Raw genomic sequence first — 15266 nt, forward strand, 5'->3', positions numbered from 1 at the left:
AGGGACTATCTTCACTGGCAGAGGAGGCCCTTCCCCCAACCCCAACGGTGGTACTGAGCTACCCCGCCTGGTCTACTCACCACCAGGGCCCCAGCACAGCCCCACCCTTGCACCTACCACAAGGCAATCTGGAAGGCTTCTGGATGGCCATACGCCTCCTGGAAGGCGCCAACCTTCTCCTGAGCCCCATTGCTGAAGGATGCAACTCCAGCAGTGGGCCGAATGAATCCAGGGGTAGGCCGCGATGCAGTTGTAGTAGGGGGACACCGCAAGTCCCGTGCATCCTGCGCGGCAGTAGAAGGCTTGTTACTTCAGACAAGCAGGCTTGGCGATATCTTGGGCTCCTACTACTCAACCAGGCCTGAGGTGTGGCATTAGCAGATAGCCTAGCAGATGGGCGGGAATGCCGGAAGGTGCTAGTGCGGCCCCCAGGAGCAGGGGCTGCAGGGAAGGCCCCTGAAAAAGTATGGTCGCGGAGGGGGTGGGGCAGTCATGGAGGTGAGCATATTGCTCACGAAGGAGACGGCCACCTTCCAGCACAGCAGCAGCTCTGAGGGATGCCAGAATAGCCTCGACATCCATCCCTCAAGCAGAGTAAAATACAGGCCCAGGACAAGCAGGAGCAGAGGACAGGAAGCGTCTTGCTGTCCCGAATCCCAAGTGGCACTGAGGTAAGACCATCCCACCACAATTTACACACCACATAACCCCACCCACACATACACACACAAGCATGTTGGCAAACTACACATACAATACACACAGCCAGCAAACTTCGCGCACACACACTACACACAGCCAGCACACATATCACACACTAAACACAGCAAGAGCACACCATACATTACACACAGCCTGAACGCACTCACACACTCTATGGGAGGGACAGAGGGAGTGACTACGTGGGGCAGACACTCAGGTTTATTCTCTAAACTCAAAGTTTTCATAAATTAAATATGAAAGGAAAAACTGAGGCCAAAGGTTGTGACTATAATTGAGCCGGATATTTTTCCAAATCATCTGGGGTTTTTACCTCAGTTTTCCCATTGGAATTTGATATGAAGAGGAGTTTGGTGAATGACCAAGTCAATATCGAGGGTTCTCTGCAGATCTCCCAACCAGAACTTACTTTGTGACAGGACAGGTAGGTTGGATTACTGCTTTAGTCCTTTGGACAAGTAGATTATTTAAGAAACTTTCCACACCCCTGTGGGGAGGTTTTCTTCTACTTCCAATAACTCCGCAGAGCTAACGGAAGTGGCAGGCTCACTGGGGTAGTACGCACCTTCCTTCCCCCTTCTCAATGAGCAGCATGAGAGGCTAGTCAATGGAAACCAATGACTAGTGAATACACTAGCCCCAACACAGGCTGAAAGTCTGAGACAGGGAAACAGGGGAGGGCTGGCAAAGGTTTCATGTTTGCAGCTTGCAAAAGAGGTTTTATTTTTCTTTATATCCGCAAAACAAACAAAAAAATGACATGCATCTTTTCTTTGTGGGTATATTTACTGAGTTGTTAAAAATCATTGGCGTGTTCCCTTAATATAAGATTTAAACTAGACTAGCTATGAGTTCAGGGTGGGTTTCAGGCTAAGACGTGAATGATGGTTCTAGCCAGACCACACGATAGTTCTACAAATGTTCACTGTTTCGTTAGTGATCCATTTATTCAAACAAATTATTGTAACATAGCCTGACATAGGATCCTTCATTTACTTGATAAACCATATGGAATGTCTGTGCAATACCCTATTATCATTGGACACTTGTAATAATGAAATAATGCACAGTTCTCTTGTAGTTATGTTTCCAAAATGTTAGAAAGTGCGTAAAGCACACGCCGGTATTTAAAAAACAAAAATACAAATAAAGAAATATGGTCAATAAAAGCAGGAGACACAGTTATCATGCGCATCGTATAGTTTTGGTGCAAAGTCTCCAATTACTATTTGTCTACTTTTGTAAGCATTTAACTATGGGTTCTTTACAAGCAGATGCAGCACCTATTTAGTTAAAAAAAAATCACTATATTATATATAATTGTGTTTATTTATTTTTTATACTACTACTGCGTGTCTATCTTTTTGCCAGCAGGTCCCCAAGATGTGATTGTTTTCCAGTGATATCTCCTTCTAACATTAATGAGCTGAGATCTCACAGCCTATCCTGTAACAAGCTGGGGATATCTGCAATCTCCCATAAACTCCTTTGCGCGGGAATCATTCAAAGAAATATATGCATGAAACGTGGTTCATGTAAACAATGTAGTCACATTCTATGTTTCTATGTTAGAAGAAGCCATTTGCAGTGATTTTTTGTTTTGATCACGTGTTGCCCATGAATGAGCTTCTCGGAAGTCTACGATCAATGTGTAGCCATAGATTTCTGTGATCCCGTGCCTTTTGATGGGAGAGAGAGCTGAGGTTTAAGTATTCTACGAAACAATATGCATGATATCAATGTAATGCTATTTTGAGATTAATTCTTACACATTTTGTGACCTTTTACCCCCTAAACGTAATTCCTATAAATTTGGTTAGGATTTTCTTATTGATTTTTTTGTACTGATTGTAGTGAAATTGTAAAGGTAAACAAATCTTGAAAATCTTGCTGGTTATCTTTTATATTATCAAATATGCCCCGATTCATTAGAGTGTTAAGTCATGTATGCACACCTACGTGTCAAGATGCGGCATTTAAATGTCCATGTCACACAAAAAAATTATGAATTTTTGTTTTGATTAAAAAAAGAATATATTTATTGTACAAAGCAATAATTACAAAAACACATTACACAACACATTTGTTTGGGGATAGAGGACATCCTGCGGAGCGTCACGCCGGCGTTGTGCTATTTTTGCAGGCTCTGTGTAGGTCCAGGTCTGGGAGTACTTTGAAACGTGCAAGGCTCTCATACTTCAGTGGAGCGCTCTATCAAACTGAACACAAAATTGATTGAAAAGCCAGAATTGTGGGTGTTTAATTTATTTTAGACACATATAGTTTATTGCATGATGTCGGTATTGTGCTGGTAAGAGTTTTTAGTTACTACAGGAGATGTCCTTGATTCCTTCAACACCTTCATTTGAGATGTGGTGTGCTACCCGGGGGCAGGGAGCCTGATTTGTAATTGGACATTACCTGGCTTCCACTAGTAGATCTCTGTATGCATGGGGGGAGATGTCATTGGGAATGTCATCATAATCTTCTGGCATTTCACTGTAGGGTGGATGAAGGTGAGAGTTAGTACCTCCACCAAGCCCTCATTATTTGTGGGGATAAAACTATACAATGCACATAAGGAATGGTTATGCAATGATGGATTTCTGATCCAGAGTATTGTACATAACTACATTGGGCTGTAGTATTATACAGGAGTCATTGTGGGAAGGAATTGGGAGAGTTTAGAGTGCTTGTGGGACCCATCACATCTCTGATGTAAGTGTTGCTTCCATTAGGTACGTTGACCATCATATAGCTGTAGTGGTGTCATTTTTCTAGGTGTGCTTCATGTTTCTACTCTAAATTTTTTTTTATAAAAAAAACTACCATACACACTCAAAAAGGGGGTATCTTGGGATCCTCTAAATAAAGCCAAGAACCTGGTTGACTATGAGTATAACATACCTCAGTTCCTTAAGTAGGTCGTCGTGTTTATCCTTCAGGCTTCGGTTTTTCACATTCTGAGGGACATCCGGCACAAACCAAGCAGCAACAAACTTAATACACACGGCCACATGCTGTCAATGTATGATCAAACAATACAATATTAGTACGGTTGGCACGCAATCATCGATACACAAACCATGCAGCAACAAACCTAATACACACGGCCACATGCTGTCAATGTATGATCAAACAATACAATATTATTACGGTTGGCACGCAATCATCGATACACAAGCCAAGCAGGAACAAACCTAATACACACGGCCACATGCTGTCAATGTATGATCAAACAATTCAATATTAATACGGTTGGCACACAATCATCGATACACAAACCAAGCAGCAACAAACTTAATACACACGGCCACATGCTGTCAATGTATGATCAAACAATACAATATTATTACGGTTGGCACGCAATCATCGATACACAAACCATGCAGCAACAAACCTAATACACACGGCTACATGCTGTCAATGTATGATCAAACAATACAATATTATTACGGTTGGCACGCAATCATCGATACACAAACCAAGCAGGAACAAACCTAATACACACGGCCACATGCTGTCAATGTATGATCAAACAATACAATATTAATACGGTTGGCACACAATCATCGATACACAAACCAAGCAGCAACAAACAATACACACGGCCACATGCTGTCAATGTATGATCAAACAATACAATATTATTACGGGTGGCACACAATCATCGATACACAAACCAAGCAGCAACAAACTTAATACACACGGCCACATGCTGTCAATGTATGATCAAACAATACAATATTATTACGGTTGGCACGCAATCATCGATACACAAACCATGCAGCAACAAACCTAATACACACGGCTACATGCTGTCAATGTATGATCAAACAATACAATATTATTACGGTTGGCACGCAATCATCGATACACAAACCAAGCAGGAACAAACCTAATACACACGGCCACATGCTGTCAATGTATGATCAAACAATACAATATTAATACGGTTGGCACGCAATCATCGATACACAAACCAAGCAGGAACAAACTTAATACACACGGCCACATGCTGTCAATGTATGATCAAACAATACAATATTATTACGGGTGGCACGCAATCATCGATACACAAACCAAGCAGGAACAAACTTAATACACACGGCCACATGCTGTCAATGTATGATCAAACAATACAATATTATTACGGGTGGCACGCAATCATCGATACACAAACCAAGCAGGAACAAACCTAATACACACGGCCACATGCTGTCAATGTATGATCAAACAATACAATATTAATACGGTTGGCACGCAATCATCGATACACAAACCAAGCAGGAACAAACTTAATACACACGGCCACATGCTGTCAATGTATGATCAAATAATACAATATTAATACGGTTGGCACACAATCATCGATACACAAACCAAGCAGCAACAAACCTAATACACACGGCTACATGCTGTCAATGTATGATCAAACAATACAATATTATTACGGGTGGCACGCAATCATCGATACACAAACCAAGCAGCAACAAACCTAATACACACGGCCACATGCTGTCAATGTATGATCAAACAATACAATATTAATACGGTTGGCACGCAATCATCGATACACAAACCAAGCAGGAACAAACTTAATACACACGGCCACATGCTGTCAATGTATGATCAAACAATACAATATTAATACGGTTGGCACACAATCATCGATACACAAACCAAGCAGCAACAAACCTAATACACACGGCCACATGCTGTCAATGTATGATCAAACAATACAATATTAATACGGTTGGCACGCAATCATCGATACACAAACCAAGCAGGAACAAACTTAATACACACGGCCACATGCTGTCAATGTATGATCAAACAATACAATATTAATACGGTTGGCACACAATCATCGATACACAAACCAAGCAGCAACAAACCTAATACACACGGCTACATGCTGTCAATGTATGATCAAACAATACAATATTATTACGGGTGGCACGCAATCATCGATACACAAACCAAGCAGCAACAAACCTAATACACACGGCTACATGCTGTCAATGTATGATCAAACAATACAATATTATTACGGGTGGCACACAATCATCGATACACAAACCAAGCAGCAACAAACCTAATACACACGGCTACATGCTGTCAATGTATGATCAAACAATACAATATTATTACGGGTGGCACGCAATCATCGATACACAAACCAAGCAGGAACAAACCTAATACACACGGCCACATGCTGTCAATGTATGATCAAACAATACAATATTAATACGGTTGGCACGCAATCATCGATACACAAACCAAGCAGGAACAAACTTAATACACACGGCCACATGCTGTCAATGTATGATCAAACAATACAATATTAATACGGTTGGCACACAATCATCGATACACAAACCAAGCAGCAACAAACCTAATACACACGGCCACATGCTGTCAATGTATGATCAAACAATACAATATTAATACGGTTGGCACGCAATCATCGATACACAAACCAAGCAGGAACAAACTTAATACACACGGCCACATGCTGTCAATGTATGATCAAACAATACAATATTAATACGGTTGGCACACAATCATCGATACACAAACCAAGCAGCAACAAACCTAATACACACGGCTACATGCTGTCAATGTATGATCAAACAATACAATATTATTACGGGTGGCACGCAATCATCGATACACAAACCAAGCAGCAACAAACCTAATACACACGGCCACATGCTGTCAATGTATGATCAAACAATACAATATTAATACGGTTGGCACGCAATCATCGATACACAAACCAAGCAGGAACAAACTTAATACACACGGCCACATGCTGTCAATGTATGATCAAACAATACAATATTAATACGGTTGGCACACAATCATCGATACACAAACCAAGCAGCAACAAACCTAATACACACGGCCACATGCTGTCAATGTATGATCAAACAATACAATATTAATACGGTTGGCACGCAATCATCGATACACAAACCAAGCAGGAACAAACTTAATACACACGGCCACATGCTGTCAATGTATGATCAAACAATACAATATTAATACGGTTGGCACACAATCATCGATACACAAACCAAGCAGCAACAAACCTAATACACACGGCTACATGCTGTCAATGTATGATCAAACAATACAATATTATTACGGGTGGCACGCAATCATCGATACACAAACCAAGCAGCAACAAACCTAATACACACGGCTACATGCTGTCAATGTATGATCAAACAATACAATATTAATACGGTTGGCACACGATCATCGATACACAAACCAAGCAGCAACAAACAATACACACGGCCACATGCTGTCAATGTATGATCAAACAATACAATATTATTACGGGTGGCACGCAATCATCGATACACAAACCAAGCAGCAACAAACAATACACACGGCCACATGCTGTCAATGTATGATCAAACAATACAATATTATTACAGTTTGCACACGATCATCGATACACAAACCAAGCAGCAACAAACAATACACACGGCCACATGCTGTCAATGTATTATCAAACAATACAATATTATTACAGTTTGCACACGATCATCGATACACAAACCAAGCAGCAACAAACCTAATACACACGGCCACATGCTGTCAATGTATGATCAAACAATACAATATTAATACGGTTGGCACACAATCATCGATACACAAACCAAGCAGCAACAAACCTAATACACACGGCCACATGCTGTCAATGTATGATCAAACAATACAATATTAATACGGTTGGCACGCAATCATCGATACACAAACCAAGCAGGAACAAACTTAATACACACGGCCACATGCTGTCAATGTATGATCAAACAATACAATATTAATACGGTTGGCACACAATCATCGATACACAAACCAAGCAGCAACAAACCTAATACACACGGCTACATGCTGTCAATGTATGATCAAACAATACAATATTAATACGGTTGGCACACAATCATCGATACACAAACCAAGCAGCAACAAACCTAATACACACGGCCACATGCTGTCAATGTATGATCAAACAATACAATATTAATACGGTTGGCACACAATCATCGATACACAAACCAAGCAGGAACAAACTTAATACACACGGCCACATGCTGTCAATGTATGATCAAACAATACAATATTAATACGGTTGGCACACAATCATCGATACACAAACCAAGCAGCAACAAACCTAATACACACGGCCACATGCTGTCAATGTATGATCAAACAATACAATATTAATACGGTTGGCACACAATCATCGATACACAAACCAAGCAGCAACAAACAATACACACGGCCACATGCTGTCAATGTATGATCAAACAATACAATATTAATACGGTTGGCACGCAATCATCGATACACAAACCAAGCAGCAACAAACTTAATACACACGGCCACATGCTGTCAATGTATGATCAAACAATACAATATTATTACGGGTGGCACGCAATCATCGATACACAAACCAAGCAGCAACAAACCTAATACACACGGCCACATGCTGTCAATGTATGATCAAACAATACAATATTAAAACGGTTGGCACGCAATCATCGATACACAAACCAAGCAGCAACAAACCTAATACACACGGCCACATGCTGTCAATGTATGATCAAACAATACAATATTAATACGGTTGGCACGCAATCATCGATACACAAACCAAGCAGGAACAAACTTAATACACACGGCCACATGCTGTCAATGTATGATCAAACAATACAATATTAATACGGTTGGCACACAATCATCGATACACAAACCAAGCAGCAACAAACCTAATACACACGGCTACATGCTGTCAATGTATGATCAAACAATACAATATTATTACGGGTGGCACGCAATCATCGATACACAAACCAAGCAGCAACAAACCTAATACACACGGCTACATGCTGTCAATGTATGATCAAACAATACAATATTAATACGGTTGGCACACGATCATCGATACACAAACCAAGCAGCAACAAACAATACACACGGCCACATGCTGTCAATGTATGATCAAACAATACAATATTATTACGGGTGGCACGCAATCATCGATACACAAACCAAGCAGCAACAAACAATACACACGGCCACATGCTGTCAATGTATGATCAAACAATACAATATTATTACAGTTTGCACACGATCATCGATACACAAACCAAGCAGCAACAAACAATACACACGGCCACATGCTGTCAATGTATTATCAAACAATACAATATTATTACAGTTTGCACACGATCATCGATACACAAACCAAGCAGCAACAAACCTAATACACACGGCCACATGCTGTCAATGTATGATCAAACAATACAATATTAATACGGTTGGCACACAATCATCGATACACAAACCAAGCAGCAACAAACCTAATACACACGGCCACATGCTGTCAATGTATGATCAAACAATACAATATTAATACGGTTGGCACGCAATCATCGATACACAAACCAAGCAGGAACAAACTTAATACACACGGCCACATGCTGTCAATGTATGATCAAACAATACAATATTAATACGGTTGGCACACAATCATCGATACACAAACCAAGCAGCAACAAACCTAATACACACGGCTACATGCTGTCAATGTATGATCAAACAATACAATATTAATACGGTTGGCACACAATCATCGATACACAAACCAAGCAGCAACAAACCTAATACACACGGCCACATGCTGTCAATGTATGATCAAACAATACAATATTAATACGGTTGGCACACAATCATCGATACACAAACCAAGCAGGAACAAACTTAATACACACGGCCACATGCTGTCAATGTATGATCAAACAATACAATATTAATACGGTTGGCACACAATCATCGATACACAAACCAAGCAGCAACAAACCTAATACACACGGCCACATGCTGTCAATGTATGATCAAACAATACAATATTAATACGGTTGGCACACAATCATCGATACACAAACCAAGCAGCAACAAACAATACACACGGCCACATGCTGTCAATGTATGATCAAACAATACAATATTAATACGGTTGGCACGCAATCATCGATACACAAACCAAGCAGCAACAAACTTAATACACACGGCCACATGCTGTCAATGTATGATCAAACAATACAATATTATTACGGGTGGCACGCAATCATCGATACACAAACCAAGCAGCAACAAACCTAATACACACGGCCACATGCTGTCAATGTATGATCAAACAATACAATATTAAAACGGTTGGCACGCAATCATCGATACACAAACCAAGCAGCAACAAACCTAATACACACGGCCACATGCTGTCAATGTATGATCAAACAATACAATATTAATACGGTTGGCACGCAATCATCGATACACAAACCAAGCAGCAACAAACCTAATACACACGGCCACATGCTGTCAATGTATGATCAAACAATACAATATTAATACGGTTGGCACACAATCATCGATACACAAACCAAGCAGCAACAAACAATACACACGGCCACATGCTGTCAATGTATGATCAAACAATACAATATTAATACGGTTGGCACACAATCATCGATACACAAACCAAGCAGCAACAAACAATACACACGGCCACATGCTGTCAATGTATGATCAAACAATACAATATTAATACGGTTGGCACACAATCATCGATACACAAACCAAGCAGCAACAAACCTAATACACACGGCTACATGCTGTCAATGTATGATCAAACAATACAATATTATTACGGGTGGCACGCAATCATCGATACACAAACCAAGCAGGAACAAACCTAATACACACGGCCACATGCTGTCAATGTATGATCAAACAATACAATATTAATACGGTTGGCACGCAATCATCGATACACAAACCAAGCAGGAACAAACTTAATACACACGGCCACATGCTGTCAATGTATGATCAAACAATACAATATTAATACGGTTGGCACACAATCATCGATACACAAACCAAGCAGCAACAAACCTAATACACACGGCTACATGCTGTCAATGTATGATCAAACAATACAATATTAATACGGTTGGCACACAATCATCGATACACAAACCAAGCAGCAACAAACCTAATACACACGGCCACATGCTGTCAATGTATGATCAAACAATACAATATTAATACGGTTGGCACACAATCATCGATACACAAACCAAGCAGGAACAAACTTAATACACACGGCCACATGCTGTCAATGTATGATCAAACAATACAATATTAATACGGTTGGCACACAATCATCGATACACAAACCAAGCAGCAACAAACCTAATACACACGGCTACATGCTGTCAATGTATGATCAAACAATACAATATTATTACGGGTGGCACGCAATCATCGATACACAAACCAAGCAGGAACAAACCTAATACACACGGCCACATGCTGTCAATGTATGATCAAACAATACAATATTAATACGGTTGGCACGCAATCATCGATACACAAACCAAGCAGGAACAAACTTAATACACACGGCCACATGCTGTCAATGTATGATCAAACAATACAATATTAATACGGTTGGCACACAATCATCGATACACAAACCAAGCAGCAACAAACCTAATACACACGGCTACATGCTGTCAATGTATGATCAAACAATACAATATTAATACGGTTGGCACACAATCATCGATACACAAACCAAGCAGCAACAAACCTAATACACACGGCCACATGCTGTCAATGTATGATCAAACAATACAATATTAATACGGTTGGCACACAATCATCGATACACAAACCAAGCAGGAACAAACTTAATACACACGGCCACATGCTGTCAATGTATGATCAAACAATACAATATTAATACGGTTGGCACACAATCATCGATACACAAACCAAGCAGCAACAAACCTAATACACACGGCCACATGCTGTCAATGTATGATCAAACAATACAATATTAATACGGTTGGCACACAATCATCGATACACAAACCAAGCAGCAACAAACAATACACACGGCCACATGCTGTCAATGTATGATCAAACAATACAATATTAATACGGTTGGCACGCAATCATCGATACACAAACCAAGCAGCAACAAACTTAATACACACGGCCACATGCTGTCAATGTATGATCAAACAATACAATATTATTACGGGTGGCACGCAATCATCGATACACAAACCAAGCAGCAACAAACCTAATACACACGGCCACATGCTGTCAATGTATGATCAAACAATACAATATTAATACGGTTGGCACGCAATCATCGATACACAAACCAAGCAGCAACAAACCTAATACACACGGCCACATGCTGTCAATGTATGATCAAACAATACAATATTAATACGGTTGGCACGCAATCATCGATACACAAACCAAGCAGCAACAAACCTAATACACACGGCCACATGCTGTCAATGTATGATCAAACAATACAATATTAATACGGTTGGCACACAATCATCGATACACAAACCAAGCAGCAACAAACAATACACACGGCCACATGCTGTCAATGTATGATCAAACAATACAATATTAATACGGTTGGCACACAATCATCGATACACAAACCAAGCAGCAACAAACAATACACACGGCTACATGCTGTCAATGTATGATCAAACAATACAATATTAATACGGTTGGCACACAATCATCGATACACAAACCAAGCAGCAACAAACCTAATACACACGGCCACATGCTGTCAATGTATGATCAAACAATACAATATTATTACGGGTGGCACGCAATCATCGATACACAAACCAAGCAGCAACAAACCTAATACACACGGCCACATGCTGTCAATGTATGATCAAACAATACATTATTATTACGGGTGGCATGCAATCATCCATACACAAACCAAGCAGCAACAAACAATACACACGGCTACATGCTGTCAATGTATGATCAAACAATACAATATTATTACGGGTGGCACACAATCATCGATACACAAACCAAGCAGCAACAAACCTAATACACACGGCTACATGCTGTCAATGTATGATCAAACAATACAATATTATTACGGGTGGCACGCAATCATCGATACACAAACTTGCGAATGGCCAAGTCCGCTTCAGGTAGGTATTAAACATTAATGAGACCAATGTAAATAAATGGTTAGGTTAAGTGTGCAGGGTTTCTGAAATAACCTTATATTTTTTTAACTGTTAAAAATGTAATTCATGCAATGAAAATATGCAATTATTTACAAATTGTGTAAAACTACAACCAACATATTTCTTTGTAATCACTTCGCCTATCCTGCTACTTACCACAACAGAAACAAGGAAGTGGCTGAACAATGCAGCCATTCGGTGATTTCCATTAAAACCTGGAACACTCCAACTTGCCATGTATTGGAGTAACATTCATTGCATCCATGCAGCTCTATATTGGTCCAATTGGACTCAGAATGCAGGTAAAAAAAAAGGTGTGGCTAAGGCAGAGATTACACACTTCCTTGTAGCCATACCAATTCATACCAGCAATGAGAACTGTAATAGGCTGGAAGGGGTCAGCTGACACTCTCAGCCTATCACAGCCGTCCACTGCTGCACACGATCATTAGCCCGAAGTGGATGGGAGCATTAAAACATTAAATAAGGTTTAGCGAACGGAGGCTGGGGGCCTCCTGCAATGAGATTAAGAGGTTACAGTGTCCCTTTCAGTGAGAGAGCACAACACTTACCTCGAAAATAATGACAAAAGCCAGTCTGGCAGCAAAGATATGCCAGAATTGCACCGAGAAGCTGTAATCATCGGAAGATCGGTAATCCCGAAACCTGCCAGGGGTGCAGAGGAGAGAGTACAGTAAGTGGGTATTGGAAGATAGTGACATTATAGCAGCACCCACAACGGGGTGACTGCTGATCAAACGCAATGAAACGTATCAGTGACAGACGACGTAATGGAGGAACAAGAACCTTCTAACTACATCATCCTTCAGAGGGTCTAATATAAAACGATAGGGGAAAAAGGCAGTACTGACATTGAATCTGATACTAGAGGAATCCATTATCTGTGTTTCCCATAGTTTAAGATTTTTCCCTCAATGTGGAAAGCAGAGGAGCCATTTTAATATTACGGACACGGAATGCATCAGGTGGCTTCATTTTCATCCATAGAGAATCATTGTATATAACAATTCGATATGGCCGACTGTGACGGGACTTGGCACCTGACTTCACGATAAGATTCTGGGCTTTTATACCCAGAGGATGTGGAGATGTCAGTGAAATATCATTTTGGGAGTTAGGACCAGCACTGAAGGCACTATAACAACTTCAATAAGCTGAAGTTGTTATAGTGTCTACAGTGATCCTTTACATAAAAAAACAAAAAAAAACAAGAATACAAACAAATTACAAAATGAGTGTCAAACATATAAAACTTAATAAATGTATTTGGGTTTTCACTTTTCATTATTTTACTATATTAGGAAAGTCAGGTGTATGCAAACTTTAAAGATACACTATAGTCACCAGAACAACTACAGCTTATTGTACAGTATACAGCTTAATGTACGGTATACAGCTTATTGTACAGTATACAGCTTATTGTACAGTATACAGCTTAATGTACGGTATACAGCTTAATGTATGGTATACAGCTTATTGTACAGTATACAGCTTAATGTATAGTATACAGCTTAATGTACGGTATACAGCTTAATGTACGGTATACAGTTTATTGTACAGTATACAGCTTAATGTATAGTATAAAGCTTAATGTACAGTATACAGCTTAATGTACGGTATACAGCTTATTGTACGGTATACAGCTTAATGTACGATATACAGCTTAATGTACGGTATACAGCTTAATGTATGGTATACAGCTTAATGTACGGTATACAGCTTATTGTACGGTATACAGCTTATTGTACAGTATACAGCTTAATGTACGGCATACAGCTTAATGTACGGCATACAGCTTAATGTATGGTATACAGCTTATTGTACAGTATACAGCTTAATGTATGGTATACAGCTTAATGTTTAGTATACAGCTTAATGTATGGTATACAGCTTAATGTACAGTATACAGCTTAATGTATGGTATACAGCTTAATGTACGGCATACAGCTTATTGTACAGTATACAGCTTATTGAATTTGTTCTGGTCAGTATAACCATTCCCTTCCAGCTTTTTGCAGTAAACACTTTCTTTTTTAGAGAAAATGTAGTGTTTACATTACAGCCGAGGGATACCTCCAGTGGCCACGATGCAGATGGCTGCTAGAGCTGCTTCCTGGGGCAATGCCGCACGTTGTGACTGACATTCAGATGGCTAGACTGTGTTTGTAATACTATTGGGTCAGGAATACATGTTTGTTTTCCTGACCTTATAGTGTTCCTTTAAGGACAACTTGCTCAAATGTTCACAGGTAAAATGCGATTGGGATGAGCAAATATGTTATAGTATTCTGGTGGAGTTTCTATAACAAATTTATTGGAAAATGTGCCTTGATGTCCGTCCAAATTGCAAAATGGTAAACGCTACTTGGTGGTCAGTATGGCTGGAGGAAAACATGAAATGTTCAA

At 39.9% G+C, this 15266-nt stretch overlaps 1 protein-coding gene across 2 annotated transcripts in view; it reads right to left on the minus strand.

Annotated features, from left to right (window-relative positions):
• Positions 1 to 2769: 2769 nt before the first annotated feature.
• ANO9 (anoctamin 9) overlaps positions 2770 to 15266 on the minus strand; it is a 48366-nt gene continuing 35869 nt past the window's right edge. The window contains exons 22-25 of one of the 2 annotated variants that reach the window (XM_063438346.1): positions 13412 to 13505; positions 3628 to 3740; positions 3142 to 3219; positions 2770 to 2939 (exon numbers count right to left, since the gene is read on the minus strand). In XM_063438346.1, coding sequence (XP_063294416.1) covers positions 2912 to 2939; positions 3142 to 3219; positions 3628 to 3740; positions 13412 to 13505 — 313 coding nt within the window. In that variant the 3' untranslated portion in view covers positions 2770 to 2911. The remainder of the gene's footprint in view (positions 2940 to 3141; positions 3220 to 3627; positions 3741 to 13411; positions 13506 to 15266) is intronic. The other variant, XM_063438347.1, reaches the window with a different exon arrangement.

Source organism: Pelobates fuscus, chromosome 12, assembly GCF_036172605.1.
Source record: "Pelobates fuscus isolate aPelFus1 chromosome 12, aPelFus1.pri, whole genome shotgun sequence".
NCBI lineage: Eukaryota > Metazoa > Chordata > Amphibia > Anura > Pelobatidae > Pelobates > Pelobates fuscus.